Below are 13573 nucleotides of genomic sequence, written 5' to 3'. Positions count from 1 at the left end.
TGTGTATGTGGGTGCATGTAACTTTGCTAAAGTTTCGTTTATAACAATTTTTATAAGCAGCAGTACATACAATAATAATCATATAAGTATATGTAGATTGATTAGATATACAAGAAATACTACTACATATATCCTAAAGACAGTCTTGTTTCTATGTGCGTGTGTCTGTGTTTGTGTGTGTGTTTGTTGTATGCTGTTGTTGGAACATGGAAGCTGTTACACCTGTAACTGTAACTGTGTGTCTATGTGTGTACGTGTGTGCATATAGATACATACATATATATCGCATATTATATATGTATATAAAGTTTGCTTATCTTAACTAATATACACTTTGTATACGATTTTGATAGATTTCTTTTTTATTTTCATTTTCAATTTCAATTTTTCTTTTCGCTTTTGTAAAGTATTTATTTAAACGGAAATCTCTGTATATATATGTACGTGTATATATTTATTTCTGTAAATATTTAGTTGGCTAAAAGCAATCATTTTTTTTTCAAATTTCATAATTTTTTTCTTTTATTTTTATATTTTTTTTTTGTAACTTTTCAAGTTGATTCGTTTAATTGAGTGTGTGAAACTTAAGTATACCCTGTAACCATGGGGTTGAAGGGTATCATAATTTAGTGTCAACCGAATTGTAACCAAAAACAGGCACAAGAAGGCAGCTTCGATCCCAAGACAATATAGCCATATATTCCGAACATAGGAACAATAGCTATATATATATATATATTTACCTAGGAATTCGATCACACCTCTTAAGACAAAAAATATATATATAAAAAAAAAAAATGAAATGACTCTAAAAAATTGATTATGATCGTCGAAGAAATAATTTAACGGGTTCAGAATTGATTGCAGCTATATTGGATATATTGCTTTGCCACGGTCACACTTAATTTTATTGTATTCTCTCAAGAGTAGAGCACACACTTGACTATAGCTTTCTCAATTATTGTTTGTTTGTTTGTTTAGTTTTCGATTGATTTTGGCTAGGTTGGTGTCTTGGCTTGGCATTGATTTGTTTTAAAGTTAACTTTGTTGTTGCTTTTCTTGTCGATATCTTAACTAGTGTTAACCTCGGGGGGTGTATTTCATTTCAACCATTTTTGTGCATACAGTCTGCAAGTCAATCGTTCTCAAATTCCGACCTTAAACAAATGCGAGGTGGAGGTAAATTAGCGGTTTCAATTTAAAGGTAAAGATAGGTATTTGTTTTCTTGTTTTTTTTTTTTTGTTTTTCTTCAACGTTTTTAATGGTCAACGAAACAGCGCTGCATGCACAAAAAAAAATCAGTTTTAAAGTACGATTTAAATCATCCCAAATATTCCAATCGTAGTAGATTACAAGTGAAAAGGTTTCCTAGTTTTTTTTCTTTTCTTTTTTTTGTGTGCGTTTCAATTTGGTGTTTTTAGGTGATTGTTACCGTTTTGGTTTCATTTTGTTTTGTTTTTCTTTAAATCTTATTTAAAACACATACAACTCTTTAAACGTTTTTTTGATTTAGTTTTTTTTTCGTTTTTTTTTTTTTGGCTTCTACAAACACGTAATATTTTTGTTGTTCAGAAAATTCGTTGTTAATACAGTGTAAAATTATATTTGTTGGGGAAACAAAAGCAAAAAAAAAAAAAAGTACATAAAACAAAGAATATGAAATAGGATATCGCGTCCGATTAGAAGTGTTTGCTGTATGTTTATACATTATTGTATATATATATATATATAGTTTTTACATAATTCATATTTTATCGCACTGCTTTTTTGTTTTGTTCAACTACAGATCTGTGGTATTTTCGTAATGTTTTTATATGGTATTTAGGTACATTATTACTGCATGCTTTAGCTATACATATATTTGCCGATATATATACATGAATATATATATATATATATTATAACTATATATGTATGTGTATATAGATACGATTAGCGAACGATTATTTACTCAGACCCAGTTAGAATAGTTACAGTGTTTTCATCTTCTTGTTCTTGTTGTTGTTGTTTGTAATTGCTAAGTTAATATATAGTATATATATATATATAAGTATATAGTATATGTATAACCATTGCACTATAAATGTAGTTGGTGTTTTGTAGTGGAGGAGGCAAACGTCTAATAGTTGTTGACCAGACGTCGACCACGGGGCTTGATGCGTTCCGATATTTGCCACATCTCCTCCTCGCCCATAAAATCCTTAAAGTTGTCAAAAAATCGTATGATGCGCTCATTGCGTCGAAATGGATACGCGCTGTAATTGAATTGAGTTCAATTAGTATAATCGTATAATGAATGTGAATATGCCTTGATGACTTGCCACTTCTTGAAACGTTTCATGTTCACAATTATGTTGTACTGTTGCCAGCGCTTGGAGAAGTTGATGACACCCTTGGACACATAATCCTGATTGCCCACATGCACAAATGTCAAATCCTGTAGAACCAGACCGCTGTAAGGGGTGTAAAAAAGGTAAATACTATGTACATATATATGATATACCCATTAGTTAATGCTTACATGTAGGGTATGCAGGGCGGATTGGTTTCGGCCAGCGCCTGACGATAGGCACGAAAACTGGAGCTCGAATCGATGAGCGCACAAAACGAGCACAACTCCTCCGCAATGCCCTTCTGCCATTCCAATCTGCAAAGAGGATTAATTAATTTCAATTTATGTTCATTTCATTTTATAACTAATCTTATTCACTGTCGCACTTTGAAATCATAAAAATGTATAAATATGGAATATAAGGTAAAATTTAAAAAAAAACGCGAAATAACAGCGAAAGTGAATAGTAGAACACTCCCTAGATGAATGTTAAGCAGGATTAATCATTTCAATTTATACTCATTTAATTTTATAACTATTCTGGTATTTACTTTCGCACTTTTCAAACATAAAATTAAATAAATATAGAATATAAAGTATAAATAAAATGATTATAAAGCGGAATCGTAAGCAATACAATACTAAAAATGCGAAATAATAGCGAAAGTGAATAGTAGAACACTCCCTAGATGAATGTTAATCATACCTGCGTATGGGACCCGAGTCCAGGGCAGAGAGCAGAGCCAGATACGAATTGTAATTGTTCATTTTGCGCAAATGTTTCATGATTTTGATAAACTTATTCACATGCTTCTCGCGCTCCTTGGCGTCCTGCAGTCGCAAGATTTTCGAGCGCGCCCAATACGACATTTTGTTAAAGTGCTCGGTGAACTTGTTGAGATTGGGTGATTTCTCCTCGCACTGATCTTTGGCAAATAATAATACTTCGGGTATCTCGATTTTCTGAAACAACTCCGCATCCAGGAGCGTCATCTGTTCGGCAATCTCCAATGACTTCAAGTCGAGCAAACTTAATTGATTGCCACCGCTACAGACACCGCCGCTGCCCATAATGCCGCCAAGCTGATCGCGCTCCAAGGCATAATGGATGCTGCGTTGATCCTTGTAGAGCGTCACTTTCTCCACGAATTTGTTGCGCAACAGCTTGGCCAAATAGAGCTGACCGGAGCAGACCAGCTGATAGACAAACTCCACCAACAGGCTCAGCAGTTGGCTTGTCAGATCTGTGGAGCTGTTAACAAAGAGAATGTCAATTAGAAATCATACATTATTTTGGAAGTAACAAAACTATCGATAATTGGCAAGCTGTCAAACTATCGTTGGTACTATCGATTGACGAAACGAACTGAATATTTGTATGTCTTTAACATAATTATAATGGATTCGATAGTTCGCCAGCAATCGATATTGTTATCGATAGTATTTAGATCATTTTTATTTTATACTCACGTCAGATCGTTGACAACGCGCACGAGGAGCGAAAAGGTCTCCTTGGCCGCCTTCTGCTTCTGATCGTGCACCTGACAGAAGAAGTATGTGTAGCGATGGGTCAGCTTCTCGATCACATCGATCGGCTGAATGAACGTGCGAAAGGTGGTGATGAACGCCTCGCTGAATGCTGCACGTACGGAATGAACAACAACAACAGAAGATGGATTTGGATTGTTTAGTTTACGGTTTGTCCGGGGCAGTGTTAGTGAATTTTGACTATGACAATTACGATTGCTACGACTATGATTACTACTACTACCGCTACGATTATGTGGATGACTTAGCGTATGATAATGATTTTGATTCTGATTCTGATTATGATTATGAGTATGTTGCCTACCATTATCGGCGACTTTTTGGACGCGACTGGCGTGCACGATCAGCGCATCAATGTAGCCGCCCTTCACCTCGGGCCCATCCTCCTCATTCTTTTTGAGTATTAAATATGGCGTAATGTCAATCTCCTCCAGCATATTAGGCAGCTGATTATCGACATCTTCTTCCTCCTCCTCCTCCTCATCCTCCTCGTCCAGCTCCAGTTCACAAGGTAATTGCTGCCTTGATTCCGTCTGCTGTTGCTCCGCTCCGCCAGTGACATCTTCGCCACCTGCCTCCAGCATTTGGGGCGTATTAATGGGCACCAACATTGTGGACTCTTCCCTTGTTTCGCTGGGCAACTGATGCGAGTGACAGTAAAACGTATTCTCATTGCTGTCCAATGTCGCCGGCGCTCCACCAGCAGCATCTTCGCTCGCACCCTGCACATCGTTGAGCTCCTCGCTGACCGTCGTCATGCGACTGCCTCGCAGCCCGACATCGCCTAGCATGGGCTTCGGACTAGCTGGCGGTGTGGTGATGATTGCTGTCGGCACTGTAGTTGAGGCGGAGGCGGAGGCGGAGGAGGAGGATGTTGTGGATGCCTTGCGCTGCTTGTAGTTCTTCGGCGGCAACGCTGGCGGCGTCTCCAGCTCCGGCGACATATCCTTGCTCATCGGCATGATGCTGCGAATACAAAATCGTATGATTAATGATCTACATTTAAAGCATAATTTTGTTGGGGTACTTACTTCATGGTTTGACTGTGCGATATGTTGCGGGCGATGTTGTAGGTAGTGTGCATCGTATGCCGATGCTCCAACGAGTATACGCATTCCACATACGCCAAGACTGTGAGAGGGAGAGAGAAGGGAAGAATTGCCAGTTGAAAGGATTAGGTACCAAAAATCTTGGAAATGCGCCTCATTTGAATCCGAGTGTATACGGATTATTCCAACTAGAGATGGGAGTTAACTCGCTCATCTGTAAGCACTCAAGCTGAAGTTAGAGATGGGAGTCAACTCGCTCATCTCTAACCACTTAAGTTGAAGTTAGAGATGGAAGTAAACTCGCTCATCTCTAAGCACTTAAGCTGAAGTTAGATACAGCAGCAAACTCGCTCATCTGTAAGCACTTAAGTTAAAGTTAGAGATGGAAGTAAACTCGCTCATCTCTAAGCACTTAAGTTAAAGTTAGAGATGGAAGTAAACTCGCTCATCTCTAAGCACTTAAGCTGAAGTTAGAGATGGGAGTAAGCTCGCTCATCTCTAAGCACTGAAGCTGCAGCTAGAGATGGGAGTTAACTCGCTCATCTCTAAGCACTTATGTAAGTTAAAGTTAGAGATGGGAGTAAACTTGCTCATCTGTAAGCACTTAAGTTGAAGTTAGAGATGGCAGTAAGCTCGCTCATCTCTAAGCACTTAAGCTGAACTTAGAGATGGGAGTCAACTCGCTCATCTCTAAGCACTGAAGCTGCAGCTAGAGATGGGAGTAACCTCACCCATCTCTAAGCACTTACGTTAAAGTTAGAGATGGGAGTAAACTCGCTCATCTTAAGCCGATTACTAAGACAGAGATGCTAGTGAAATTGTCCATCTCTAAGCAGTAACTTTTTAACTTGAACTATAAAGCGCAACACAACACAAGTCAAAAAGAGCTTTAGCACCTAGGTTTATTGTCGATTAATGGGTTTAATAAAAAATGGAATTGGATCCAAAAAACAAAAAGCGAACAGGTCAAGGCGCAACACAACAGCAACAGCATTAGGAACATAGCCCATATATCATATGTATAAAGCAAACACCAATACTGTATAAACTTTCCAGCGGGCTTCTATTATTTTGCGATTGGAACGTTTTGGGAACTGAAACGTTTGCAAAATGCTTGAAAACAAAAATTATTCACTCAGGGAACATTTCACTAGTGTGGTACAATGGGAATAAAACGAAATAATCAATAAACTCAAATTAATGCAATGTTATATTTCTATTTAAAAACATAACATAACTTTGGCTTCACATTTCCAAAACGTTCCAGTGGAAATGGAACACGAGTTCCTAAAAAGGATATACTATATAAGCTTCGAAAGCTGCCCGAAACATTATCAAAAAGAAAAAGAGAAAAGCGCTTTCTTTTTTTTATGTACAAAAACGAAACGTAACATGGAACAAACCGAAACGAGTAACGATAGCAAAAGTGGGGGAGAGAAAAAGAAAGAGAGAGAGAGAGAGAGCGAGAGCGAGAGAGAAAGATCGATCAGCTGACTTACCCGAAAAGGCGACACTCTGAAACACTAAACGTTGATTGGAACGATAATTTAGATGGGTTAGACTTTTGCGTACAACAATTTGGCAAAGGTTTTGATTTTCGTATAGATTTGAATTTCGATAACGATATCGATTGTGATTTTGTGTTTGCGATTGTTTTTGTTCATTTTCGATTTTACAAGTGCTACAAGGAAATAAAACGTTCACTACAAAAATCATCCCAAATACACAAAACACAAAAATTGACTATATAAAAATATATATAGATGATTTTCGATATTTGTTTTTGCTGATTGTTGTTGTTGTTGATAGTTGTACTTGTTGATAGTTGTTGTTGTTGTGTTGTTGCAGCTGTTGTTGTTGTTGTTCGTCTTTGATGTTGCCTAACGGGTTTTGTTTTTGTTCTTTTTTCTTTAAGTGTGGTGCAGAGACGTGATTGCAGAGGGATGTGGGATTTTGTGACTTTCTTTACTGTTTGTGTGTCCTTGTCGTTGTTGTTGTTGTTGTTATTGTGAATGTTGGCGAAGCAACAGAACAAAACAAAACGCGAACAGAACAAAATCAAAATTTCATTTTTAAAATTTCTGATTGCAAACAAGTTACACACACAGCGTAAGTGCGTAAGTGCGTGTATTGGCCCTTAGCTTTTTTAAAGCTCTCACTCCCACACACACACACACACACACACACAGAAAGTCATACTTCCCCCCACACCACACGTCACACTGCACTTGCTTCGACTGCTGTCAACTCACCGCTTGGTATTGCCTGAGGCGACACCTGGCGGTCGTTGATTGTTATTTACATGCATTATGTTACACATACACACACACACACCCACAAGTACATACACATGAATACACCAATGCATGGAAATCATTGTAAAAAAAAAAAACAACAAAAACATAGAATACCAAAAAAAAAAAAAAATTCAAAAAATATGCAAAAAAAAAAAAGAAAAAGAAGAGGAGAATAGTGGTGTAAGTAAATGTGCGCATTGGGCGATCGCACTTACTGTGCTTCTTCTTCATGGGCAACGGCGGCGGCTTCTCCAAATGCTGGTCAAAGGCGCTGCTGCTGCTGCTTGGCAAATGTGCGCTTCGCGGTGGCTCCATCAGGCTGTGATGCTTCGATTGCCACTGATGCAGCTGCGATGACGACGAATGATGCTGATGATGGTGCGGCGACAATATTCGCAGCTCTGGCAACTCGCTGAAAGAGACAGCAATAGGTTAGAATTAGGATTTTCACTTCATAAGCTGAGTGGAATAGAGAAGCGAAGCTTTAAGCTGCTTGTATTAAAGTTAGGTTATGTTAATAGCTAGTATTATAATAATTGCATGGTAATATTTCCTATTTTTAAACCCATTATTAATATAATTTGTGAGCAAGCAAAAATTGTAATTGTCAAATAACAATTATTTAAAAAGAGATAAACATTTTTCTCATTAAAATTGAAACAAATTTAAATATGTACAAAAAGCAATGAAAGTTCAATGGCAATGCACGGTTCTTACTATAACAGTGATAAGTACAACTATATAACGCTTTACTGCCTCTCATATGATAAACGAAGTGATGTTACAGTATTTTTTTGTGTTTTACATTTAGTCTTGTATGTTTATGAGTGGCCGTTAAGGGAGAAAATATGCCGCTAAGTGAACTTTAGCATTAAACATTTTGTGGACGTTAGGCGGCTAAGGCAAAACGGACGTTAAGTGAGATATTATTTTAATAGTTTAAAATCTAAATCTATTTTTAATTTTTTTTTTTGTGTTTTGTATTTAGCATTTTATGGTTATGAGTGGCCGTTAAGCAAGAAATTATGCCGCCGAGCTTTAGCATTCAAAACTAGGTGCAAAGGACATAGGGCAAAATAGACGTTAAGAGAGATATTAAATTAATAGCTTAGAAACAATCTTTTTTTTTTTTTAGATAATTCGGACAGCATTTGGAACTTATTAAAGGGTACTTAAGCAAGATTTTGTTTAAATGCGAATAAGAACTAGCGAGACGTACAAATTATCATCGAGTTCATCCATGGCCGCATCAATACGCGGTGTGGCATTAATGCGCTGTTGTGTCTTTGGTGGCAATGCCGGCGCCAAAAGTTCCGGCGATGAGCAATTGCTGCCACGCGGATGCAAATTGGTCGACAATGTCGTTGTCGCAGCTGTTGCCGTTGTCAACTGTTCGCTGTTGTTGCTGCTGTTGCTGATGATTGTAGCACTTGCTGTTGTGCTGCTGCAGCTGCTGCTGCCGCCATTGCTGTTGGTGGTGATGTGACGCTGTGTGGATGACGACTGCGTTTGACTCAACTGCTGATACTCGCTGCTGTTGTTGCTGCGACTCGTCGTCGACGTCGATGACGTCGTTGTCGACGCCGTCGTCTCGCTCATGCCAAAGAGAATCTCCGAGTTGCTGCTCGACGATTTCGTGGACGATGATTGCACACTGTGCTCCGACGAACGCTTCGAGACACTCTGTGTGGACGTGCGAAATGACATCATCGATACGAATCCTGTGGGGGAATAAATTCGAGAGAGTTGTTAATTTAATTCCATTTCAGACTACAAACTAATATGTACAACAGATATTCAAAGGAATAAAAAACACAACTATAAAGCTAAGTACGAGTACACAATACTAGTAAAACTACAAAACAAATTCAACAGCAGCAAGTGTGGGGAAAGAGGGAAATGCATATGTAGGAAAAGGAATAAGAAAATGTCAAACATGTACAATCGATAATAAAGCGAGAAGATATAAACAAAGTCTACGCTAGACTGGCGAATTTGGAGTTAGCATAATGAACAAATTCGTTTGCTAATAAATTATAATATTAAATGTAATATGCCAAATATAGAAATTAAGTAGGAAATTAAATTTTAAACACATTATTAGGTTTTTACTATATAATCTTCTCAAAGATTTGTGCAAGACTTTTAACATAGTATTTTCAAATGTTAAAGTGTATTCGTTATTTCAATAAAAAAAATAATAATAATTTTAAAATTAATTCTGAAATATTCTGAGTTCATTAAGCTGATTATTAATTTTTTGAAAATGGATTATAATAGAATTCCATTTTCAATAAATTGTCATACTCAACAGGTTAAAAATGCAAATTATTCAAGCTCTTTTTTTAAGTTGCTAACTTTAAGAGTATCGTGTCATAAAAACTTTAACTACATAAATAGAATATATTTAAAACAAAATTACTAACTCCAGTTGAGCCAAGTCTAAAGAATAAAGCATAGATGTAAGAATAAATAACGAGTCGGGGGAATAATAAAAGGGATAAAGTAATAGCGATGACAACAACGATAGTCATAGCGATAGTGATAGCGATAGTAAAGAGCAATAGAAGAAAGTGTGCGTTGAATACCCGATTCATTTGAGTGACGATTGCTGGTTAATGCTGCCGCTGCTTTGCGCAGCTCCGTGTTGGCCTCAGAGCCACCAGTTGCAACAGTTGCCGACGGCAGCGGAGGCGGCGTTGCATGTACACTGGATGTGGCTGCCTCCAGGGATGCAGCAACAACAGATGCAGCGACTGCCTCGGCCTGTGTTTCTGCTGATCGCAAAATTGTGGCATGATCAATGTTGAGAATCGTTGGAGATTGATCTGAATGTTATTAGTTAGTTGTCATATATGTATGTATGTCAAATCCCTAGGGTTAAGTTTGCCATTTTCATATGCAGAAAATACTCACTGTAGTTCATCATCTTGTCCACATCGTCCTCCAGATGCTGCTGCTGATGGTGCAGCTGCTGTCTCGTGGGCGGCTTTGGCAAATGCAGTTGCTCTTCCACATCGAGCGAATGATTAAGCGCCGAGTCGAATGAGCATTGACTGTTCTCGTCCGGCGAGCGTGAGCGTACCGAGAGGCTGCAAGTAGCGAGTGGACGAGTGAGTTATTGAGCGTGTGTAACGAGTGACGAGTGCAAGATTGGGCGAGTAACAAAAGGAATGACTGAGAGTAAGTATTAATTGATCGAATTTATAGCAAGTACAAATGCACAATAACTAAACCGAAAAGCTGCAAGTAGCGAGTGAACGAGTGACGAGTGCGAGATTGGGCGAGTAACAAAAGGAATGGCTGGGATTAAGTATTAATTGCGTAAGAGTAGCAAAGTAAAAAGCTGAAAACAGCGAGTGTTATTATTGATTTCAATATACAAGTAACGAGTACGAGTGGCGAGTGGCGAGTAAAGAGTTAAAACTAAATGTGCACACTTACAGATCGACGCCGTAGTTAAGCAACGAGATGTTGGAACTGCAATCCAGATCCGAGTTGATGCTAATGTTGTGCGACTGCGCATATGGCAACGGACTGTTCGCCTGCGACGAGTGACTGTTGTTTGCATTCGCATAGGCGATATTATTGCTACCGGACGTCGGTGGCTGTTGGTTGGTTGCCTGCATCAGCTGCGACTGCGGCTGACTCCGACGCTTCGGTGGCAATGGCGGCGGATTGCTCGCTCGATTCGGCAGCGGCGGTTTTGGCGGCGGGCTCGTGTCTCGCAATATGCTCTCGATGCTGTGCGAGCCACGCATCGGATTCACATTGCTCTGCTCTAGGATGTCGCGTTCCTTCGGCGTCAGCGCAATGTCCGGCAGCGATGTCCGTTGTGCTGCAACATCCGTTGGCGCCGGATGTCGCATTCCCCCGCCACCGCCAACGCCAGCGCCAGCGCTGCTCGCCGCGGTGGCAACGGCAACGGCGCCCATAATATCGGCGGCGGCGCCGATGCCGCCCAAGCCAGCGCCGCTGTAGCGAAACGCGCACTGATCCTGCTCCTTGAGTTTGCCCTGCGCCAGTGTGACCAGATTCTGCAAGTATACGACGCGATTAAAATGAAGTCTACTAAATTGTCAAGGCAAAGCTAATCAATTTAGTGTGGCCAGAGCTTGATTTTATGGCATAATTTGTCAGTTTCAGTCAGTCCCGATATTAGGAATGTCACCAGACATTTTTTTAAACTCTATCTGGCAAATTACGCTCGCCCTATGTTTTCTGAATTGCATAACAATTTTGTGTGACCATAGCCATGAAGTTTTGAAAACTGCTACTCATTTTCTTGCAAACCTTCCTAGCTTTACCGTTCTTTTATAATTTAAATATCTATCTTGCAATTTAGTGTGACCATAGCACTTAACTGCTTAATCGGCATCTGATTTTCTTGCCATCCTTCCTAGTTTTACCAAAACTGCTATAAATTTTCTTGTAAACCTTCCCAGCTTTACCGTTCTTAATAAATGTAGCATCTAACTAAAATGTCTGTCTTGACAATTAAGTCCACACTTCAATGTTCCGCTGCATACTACAGTTTAGTGTGACCATAGTAATTAAATTGTTGAGTCGGCAGCTGCTTTTGTTGTCAGCCCACCAAGCTTTACCGTTCTTAATGAATGTGGCATCAAATTTGTGTATCTCTTTCTTGCAAATTAGGTTCACACTTTAATGTTGCGTTACACAGCGCAGTTTAGTGTGACCATAGTAATTAAACTGTTAAATGGGCAGCTGATTTAGTTGTCAGCCTTCCTAGTTTTACCAAAGTGCAAAAGCTTTCTAATAACTAGTCCCTGAGTAAATCAAAAGAAGTCATCTCAGCTCCGTTCAACACTAAATTGTTAAATCTTGAAGTCCCCAAGTCTTTAACTTACCCGCACTGCATCCTCGAGCAGATCGATAACTTCGCGGACATTCTCGTTGCTTAGCGAGGCGCACTCGCCGCTCTTCTCGCTGAGCATGACCTCGTCACAGAGCTTGATCAGCTTGCCCAGCGACTGATACACCTGCTGTGTGGCCGAGTTCATGATGGCGTTGTTCTCGTTCAACGTATATGACTGAATGACTGAAAAGTCGAATACGAAATTAGATTGGATGGAATGGTTCAAGCGAGTTCAACTCACCGGAATACATGCTGGCAATGGTCTCCAGTATGACTGTGCCATTGCCGGGGAGAACCTCGAGCTTCTTCTTGAGTATGACATCGCGAAAATGCTTGAGGGCATTCGAGATGTCCTTGACGTGTGTCTCCAGCGTTTGCGTCGATCGCTGCACTTCCTCGGTGGTTGGCGGCGGCTTTTGGCTGCCGTGTTTGTTGCGCGGACTGTGCGGCGAATGGGAGCGACCCAGCGTATTGTTTGTGGTCCGCATCAGTGAGATCTTCTCGATCAGATCGTCCTTAAAGCTCCGTGCACGCCGTGCCAATTTCGTACCCTTCAAACTGTTCTTGTGCCCCGACGAACCCGTCGACCCCGCACTTGGAGGAGCCGGCGGAACTCCTCCGCCTCTGGGCGCTGTGGGCGTGGTTGTTCCTGCTGCTGCTGCTGCTGTTGTTGTATTCAGCTGTTGTTGCTGTTGCTGTTGCGGTGGCGGAGGCGTTGAGGAGGAGCTCGTATAGATGCTGCTGTTGATGCTGTTGTTGCTGCTGCTGCTGCAACCACCGACGACGCCGCCGCCGCCCGCTGAGCAATTGCTGGGCGTGGATGGAGAACTGATGCTGCCGTCTGCAAGATTAAGAGATTAAGATTGAGAGATTGCTTGAGCCAAAAGAACTTGCAACTTGTTGTAGAACTCAACTCGACCCAACTCGAGAGAGTGACTGATTGTATTTGCCTACGATTGACGCATTTGTGATTCATTTTGTGTTTTGTTTTGTTTTGTTTTTTTTGGCGCTTTTATGAATCAGTTTTGTGGTGAGTGAACATATATATCGAAAACAAATTCGATGCGGGGTTAAAAAACTCATTGCGCTAGAGATCGATTTGTAATCGAGCTTTATAATCGATGACACAGTCACGCCGCCAAAAAACGAACCGAAAAAAACAATTTGCATAAACTCTAAGACAGCTGGCGCAACTTTAATTTCCAGGCAATTAATATTCCCCTCGAAATTGACGTTTAACATTATTGCCTGCAAAAGTTCAGTTATATTTCTCGTATATAACTTTCTCAATTCGAATCGATATAAAAATATATATCAGCATCGTCTATATAATAATGCTTATATATACATATATATACCTATATGATGAACATGTTTTGAGTATTCAAAGACCTTCACGTGTCGCGTTTTTTATTCACATTCACGAAAATACACAACACAAATTTACACAAAAAATTCACAATCACG

At 39.8% G+C, this 13573-nt stretch overlaps 1 protein-coding gene across 8 annotated transcripts in view; it reads right to left on the bottom strand.

The window, feature by feature from the left end:
- Nucleotides 1-1732: 1732 nt before the first annotated feature.
- LOC117568720 (guanine nucleotide-releasing factor 2) overlaps nt 1733-13573 on the bottom strand; it is a 29974-nt gene continuing 18133 nt past the window's right edge. For 3 of the 8 annotated variants that reach the window (XM_052004924.1, XM_052004766.1, XM_034249893.2), the window contains exons 2-16: nt 12348-12947; nt 12099-12289; nt 10672-11264; nt 10144-10319; nt 9816-10055; nt 8447-8948; nt 7443-7639; nt 6430-6453; nt 4913-5012; nt 4186-4847; nt 3804-3972; nt 3040-3585; nt 2523-2648; nt 2323-2454; nt 1733-2256 (exon numbers count right to left, since the gene is read on the bottom strand). In XM_052004924.1, the coding sequence (XP_051860884.1) occupies nt 2121-2256; nt 2323-2454; nt 2523-2648; nt 3040-3585; nt 3804-3972; nt 4186-4847; nt 4913-5012; nt 6430-6453; nt 7443-7639; nt 8447-8948; nt 9816-10055; nt 10144-10319; nt 10672-11264; nt 12099-12289; nt 12348-12947 (4394 nt within the window). In that variant the 3' untranslated portion in view covers nt 1733-2120. The remainder of the gene's footprint in view (nt 2257-2322; nt 2455-2522; nt 2649-3039; nt 3586-3803; nt 3973-4185; nt 4848-4912; nt 5013-6429; nt 6454-7442; nt 7640-8446; nt 8949-9815; nt 10056-10143; nt 10320-10671; nt 11265-12098; nt 12290-12347; nt 12948-13573) is intronic. The other 5 variants (XM_052004209.1, XM_052004370.1, XM_052004550.1 and 2 more) reach the window with 5 other exon arrangements.

Source organism: Drosophila albomicans, chromosome X (assembly GCF_009650485.2).
Source record: "Drosophila albomicans strain 15112-1751.03 chromosome X, ASM965048v2, whole genome shotgun sequence".
NCBI classification, from domain to species: domain Eukaryota; kingdom Metazoa; phylum Arthropoda; class Insecta; order Diptera; family Drosophilidae; genus Drosophila; species Drosophila albomicans.
This window is presented reverse-complemented; position numbering and strand designations above follow the sequence as displayed.